This window comes from Chiroxiphia lanceolata, chromosome 18, assembly GCF_009829145.1.
Source record: "Chiroxiphia lanceolata isolate bChiLan1 chromosome 18, bChiLan1.pri, whole genome shotgun sequence".
NCBI classification, from domain to species: domain Eukaryota; kingdom Metazoa; phylum Chordata; class Aves; order Passeriformes; family Pipridae; genus Chiroxiphia; species Chiroxiphia lanceolata.
This window is the reverse complement of record NC_045654.1, coordinates 4,064,805-4,070,804: the sequence shown is the minus strand read 5'-3', so window position 1 is coordinate 4,070,804 and position 6,000 is coordinate 4,064,805. Positions and strand designations below refer to the sequence as shown.

At 44.2% G+C, this 6,000-nt stretch overlaps 1 protein-coding gene across 8 annotated transcripts in view; it reads left to right on the top strand.

Annotated features, from left to right (window-relative positions):
• Nucleotides 1-450: 450 nt before the first annotated feature.
• CIT (citron rho-interacting serine/threonine kinase) overlaps nucleotides 451-6,000 on the top strand; it is a 74,883-nt gene continuing 69,333 nt past the window's right edge. For 3 of the 8 annotated variants that reach the window (XM_032705582.1, XM_032705586.1, XM_032705581.1), the window contains exons 1-4: nucleotides 452-601; nucleotides 3,401-3,533; nucleotides 4,289-4,430; nucleotides 5,691-5,866. In XM_032705582.1, coding sequence (XP_032561473.1) covers nucleotides 3,438-3,533; nucleotides 4,289-4,430; nucleotides 5,691-5,866 — 414 coding nt within the window. In that variant the 5' untranslated portion in view covers nucleotides 452-601; nucleotides 3,401-3,437. Of the gene's footprint in view, nucleotides 602-2,859; nucleotides 2,893-3,400; nucleotides 3,534-4,288; nucleotides 4,431-5,690; nucleotides 5,867-6,000 lie in introns of those variants that run through there. The other 5 variants (XM_032705585.1, XM_032705578.1, XM_032705583.1 and 2 more) reach the window with 4 other exon arrangements.

Sequence of the window (6,000 nt, the reverse complement as noted above, 5' to 3'; positions counted from 1 at the left end):
TTGAATGAGGATCTGAGTGCCAGGTCCTTGGCAAAAATCTGGTGTACCTGCATGCCTGGTCTTTTACATGTAGTGTCTTATACCTCGGGCAAGCCTGAAGGGTGTTACAGTGACAAGTAATTTTGGGAACACAGTCACCTTGGAGCACAATCCAACAGCATGAGGGAGGAGAATTTGGGCCAAGGAAATAAAGGGAAACCCCTACTCTTATAATAAAAAGATGCCAAACAGATGGTAACCAATTCAATGCATGGTGAGATGTCAAAAACATGTTGAGCACCATATTGAGACCTGCTTAGGGAAAATCACAGAGCTATTTATTCTGTTATGCTTTTGAATGACCTGTTAATTTAATAGTAGGAATAAACCCTTGCTTTGTGCAATTGCAGGTCTGCTGCAGATCCTTCGAGTTAAGTGAGGTTATTCTCAGGAGCAGCTGTCAAGATCAAGAAGTGATATGTAATTTGACTGTTACAAAGAACTGGTGTACTATGATTGCTCTTGATATAAATATCAAAAGTATGAAGGAATCATCACTTTCACTCTGAAGACTTCAGATCACCAATTTAAAGAAAAACAAAACACGTGTCCTTCTGAACAGGTATGGGTTTTTTTTTTACTTGAGACATAAGAAATGGGTACTGAGGTGTTATCACTGAAACTGTACAGCCTTTCTCTCTCTCCTCTCCTCCCCTCATCTGCCACTTCAGCTTTTTTTCTTACATTAGATAACAGTTCTGGTGCAACTGTATTTTTATGCTACTCTTTCATTTTGGTGGTAGACATTCTTGTTGATGTGAGTCTTCTTACACAGAGAAGAAAAAACCAGTAAGTGATCTTTTACTACGTGGCTGCTTCTAGAAAAATATGTATTTAAGGGCCTTCTTAAAGGGAGCTAATCTAACTTGAACCCCCATCTAAATTATGAGGAAAACCGTATCTGTCCCAAACAACAGTTTTATCAGCCAGCTTCCCTCCTTGCAAGCACCCAACAGTATGCAAACAAAGAAATCTTTATTTGGAAAGAATGAATTATAAACCTGAAAATCATAGAACTAAACTGATGCCATTGTTGAACCTGTTGGGCAGCTGAGAGAGGCCCATGGTCCAGCCAAGGCAGACTTGGTAGCCAAGCAGCTCACCTGGCTGGTCAAATTTGGGATACTGTGTGGGAGACCCAGAGCTGTTCATGTTGTAGAAGGGAAAGGGTGGCCTAATGTGTATGAGATGAAACCTTTAATGACCCATCTCCTCTCCCAGTTTGTGGATCAGCTATTCCACAGTGTCCTGCAGAGAAGAGGGAACAGCCACACCTTGTGATTTGAACACAATATAGAAATGAGCTCCCAGAAGGAGAACCCAGTTCTTCTGCTGCACTCATTTTCTGCATCTAAACTCATGTATAGATATGGTGATTTCCCCAGTAGAATTAGAAACAGTGTGGATATTTAACAGTAATTTTGGCAGTTAAAAGAGAGGGGGTTAATGGCATCTGCTGAGGAGGAGATGGGCTGGAGAAAGCAAAAGGCAGAGGAGCCTGTAGTTCTGCTCTTAATTTGGACAGCAGACAATAAGACTTGTCCAAAATATAGGAAAGGACACCTTTGGACAGGATAAGGTTTCAAATGTCAGTGCAGGATGTGGTATTTTACTAATTTGCACTAGCATGAAAATTGACCAGTTTATGCACAGGAAGCTCTTTAGTGCACTTCTTTTAAGAGCTGATCTCTCCCGGGCAATGCGGTTGTGGATGAGACACAGCCAATGACAGTGTTCTGAGTGGAATCCAAAAACCAAATTGGCAGTGCAGGTGGCAGACAATAAATTAGATTTTAAAAACTCTTTCAGGTTCAATAACTTGAAATGAGCCCAGATATATAAGTTTGAGACAAGAAATAGACCAAAAATATGTCAGTGTTCCAGAGGCGGACTGAAAAAGGTGGAAGGAAGCACAAATCTGTAAAATGATTTGTACTTTAGCAGCCAGATGCCAAGCCAGTATTAACGTCACTAAAATGAATGTTGGAGAGCAAAATATTTTATATCACTACACAGCAACATGGTTATTTTTGAGGACCCCATCACCGAGGTTTCTGTTACCAGCTCAAATCCTGCCAAGACACCGTGTAACAACGGGCTGTGCTTTGACGCTGCACCCCGTGTTTAACATTCACTGTGGTGTCTGCAGATCCCACGAGTGCTTTGTGCCCGTGTTCTCCACGGACATCTCACGGATCTGTCCTTAAACAAGGTCACGCTGCATCCCACTGACCCTTCCCATGGAGGCTCTTCGGAGGGGATGCCGAGCTGGAAGCTTTTCAGCGGGGCTTCGCTCGCAAGCTAATCACCCCGTGTGTGAATAAAACGGCCATACAAAGAGGGTCGTAAAGGTCAGACAGGCGTTTTACAGAAAGGAAATTTAAAGCTTCTGAAAACCTTTCCGTTTCCCCTCTGGCTGCCCTACCTGGCAGCGCCTGCTGCCAACTATGACGTGCAGGGCAGGGTCGAGCCAGCTCGGGTTCAGGACTGTTGGGAATGAGTAATTTTGTGCGCTCTAAGATTTGGCAAAGCAAAAACAGACAGAAAAAAAAATATAAAGAGGTAAAACACATTTCAAGCGGCGTGCGCGCTGTGCGGGAGTAAACCGGCGACAGCAGGTCCGCAGCAGCTCAGCGACAGCCGCGGCGGCGCCTCACAGCTCACTGCGGGCTGCGCGGGTTCGCCTTCGCTTCCCCCGGGGAGGCCGAGCCGGAGCGGGGCCAGCCCCGCGTCCCCCGAGTCCCCTCAGCGGCGCTTCCGGCCCGCCCGGCCCCGCCATTGGCGCGCGCCCCGTCACCGGAAGTGATGGCGGGCGGGCCCCGCCTCGCGCGCGCCGTTCAAACGCGGGCGGCGGTAAAGGCGGGAGCGCGCGGGGCCGGGCGGGGCCGCGGGGAGGGGGCTCTGAGGGGACCTCAGGGGTGGCTCTGAGGGGACCGGGGGGCTGAGGGGTCCCTGAGGCCACCGGGGGCTTGGGGGGGGCTCCGCACTGTCCCGCCTGCGGCCGTTCCCTCTCCGCCCCAGGGAGGTGGTGGAGCCGCTGTGCCTGGAGGTGTTGAAGGAAAAACTGGATCTTGCTCTGAGCGCTCTGGTGTAGCTGACACGGTGCTGTTCGGCCTCAGGTTGGGCTCGATGATCTCAGAGTTTTCCAACCTAATTGGTTGGGTGATTCTCCCCTCCCCACACCCCCCTGTTCCCCAAATTGCTGCGACACGCCAGGCGCGTTCAGACTTACCACTATTAGTAAATTTCTGCCCCGAAGGAATATAAATATTGCTTAGATTACATCCTCCCTCATCTCCTTATTTTTAATTTAAAGTCAGCCATTCAAGTTCCTGCTGAACGTCCCTGTTCTCTTTTTCAGGTGATTGTTTATACGGGATAAGCTCGTACAAGTAAAGATGTTGAAGTTTAAATGCGGTGCCCGAAATCCGGTCGAGGCAGGAGCGGTGGAGCCCATCACCAGCCGAGCTTCTCGGCTGAATCTGCTCTTTCAGGTAAAGAACATCTGGCCTGGGAGGAGCTGATCTCGGTTTTGTTCATGTCCACTCCCTGCATGTCAAAATACAGCCTTACTTGTTTGTGTGGATGCTCAAAGCGTGCCTGTGTCATTGTTTGGGGGAAGGGGTAAAAGAAGTGGATAAATAAGTGAAGTTCAAAGTGTATCTGCTTTGCACAAAGTTCCGTGGACAGTATCAGGTCTGATGTTTTGTGTGTCAATGCTTTAGCCTGATGGATTTTTCCATGCGAAGATGAAATATTGCATTCTGCGCCCTGTAATCTTCATTTTTTCCATGGGTGATGTAGCTGTGGGTTTGTCCTGAGATGAATTTACCTAACCAGCTGCTATTTGATCATCTGAGGGTCAGCAGCTTTTCCCCTAGAGTTAATATTGATACCGATTGCTTCAACCATTTGTACCATGAAAAAAACAGACATGATACAATGTCAAGGAAAAATCCAGTCAGATCAGAGTCATCAGGAGAGTGTAGGTAGTTTCAAGGAAGCTGAGATTTGAACTTTAAAAATCATTAAGATTGCTTTGTCTAAAAGTAAAATACCTGTGACAGCTATTACAGATAGACACAGTGAGTTGATATATTTACCTCACACTTCTGTATCATTTCCCTAATTTCTGAAGAAGTGATTTTAAAATGAATAATATATAATCTGCTCTATACATCTGTTATTGATTTGAGGCTTTTCATTGTTGTCTGAGACTCCATCTGCTGTTGCTGCTTTTTTTTTCCAGGGGAAGCCACTCTTTGTGACTCAACAGCAGATGTCTCCTCTCTCCCGGGAAGGCATCCTTGATTCGTTATTTGTTCTTTTTGAAGAGTGCAGAAATCCTGCTTTAATGAAAATTAAACACGTTGGCAACTTTGTCAAGAAGTGTAAGTTTGTTTAAACTAATTTTCAGGTGTCATTTTAAAAGACAGTTCTTAGTAATCTGGATGTTTAAGTAATGCTTTAGTTGCTTTGATCCATTAATGAATGTAACCCAGGACTTTGAGCATCTGACTTTTTACAGGCAGACTCAACATTGCAAAGGGGATCTTGGCAGTCTTAGTAAAGCTTTGTTCAGGTCCAAGATCAAATGCAAGTGGCTTTTGAAGTGCTGTGACTCGAATGTGCATCCTCCTTAGTCTGTACTATATTTATATCTGAGGAGGCACTTTCTTGGAAAGTGTCTGAGCACTTGATACAGCAAAGCTCCAAGCGCACACAATAGAAGGATGTCAGAAGTTGAGAGCAGGGTAGTGACTAGAGGGATGAGGAAAAAAAATCAAGAAAGGAACTTGATAATCCTTGGCTCTTTCATGTTTTGGATTCCTTGTGTTACCTGAGTTTTGCATGTGCAACTTGTAAATACTGTTTCTGTGCGTCAAAGATATAATTTCTAAAGAAGTAAGTATGTTACTGATAATGTGCTTGGATTCCTTTCAGGGAAGAGAGAAAATAAAAGGTTCATCAATTTTTCTATTAAAATATAGCAGAAAGCCATTTGGTTACAAGCAACGTGTCATGCCCTCTGTAACAGCTCCATCCAGTGATTTCTAGATATTGTTATTGGACAGTAATTTTCTGTTGGTCTGAAGAATTTTTAGAGCAGTCTCCCATGAGCGATTGAGTAGCACCCTGCGTGCTGGTCAGTGGAAAACTCGAGCTGAATATCTGCAATAAATGCCTGTGGTTGGTTGTTAGACAATGGACTAGTGCCTCCCTCAGGCAGAGGAGCAAACCCTGCCCCTGGACTCTGGTAAAGCCCTCGTATTTTGGGGAATACACTTTGTGTTGGTAAAGGGTGGCTGGAAAGAAACTGGAAACCAAAGAGGCTCTCAGCCTCTGATGTTATGAATGGGACAGAATTATGGTTGCTATGAGAACTGTCTTAGCATTTCCTGATTCCTTTGTATGTACCATATTTCAGACTTAACTCTGCATCGATACATTCTTTTTCTAGTTCTTATGCATACTGTTATTTTTAAGAAGCATATTCTGGAAAGGCTTAACATTTCTTGAGAATCTGGAACCGAATGTCTTTTTTTTTTTTTTAAATTTTTTTTTAATTTAGATTTATTCCCCAGTTTCGATGCCTTTTTTTTATGAAATGCCAGTTGGCCAACGTAAAAATAAGTATTTTATTTTTATAGATGCAGAGGCTATAGCTGAACTAAAGGAACTGCAACCCAGTGTGAAGGATTTTGAAGTAAAGAGTGTGGTTGGCTGTGGTCACTTTGCAGAGGTCAAAGTAGTAAGAGAGAAAGTTACTGGTGACATATATGCTATGAAGGTGATGAGCAAGGAGTCCTTGCTGGCTCAGGAGCACGTACGTATGTTTGTGTTATTACAGGAGGAGGATAAATTGCAATTTGTTAAACACTTCCTTTTTTGTCACTACTATTAGAACAAAGCTAAAAATGTGTCTTGAGAAGGTTCATCCTACATTTTGATAAAGAAATA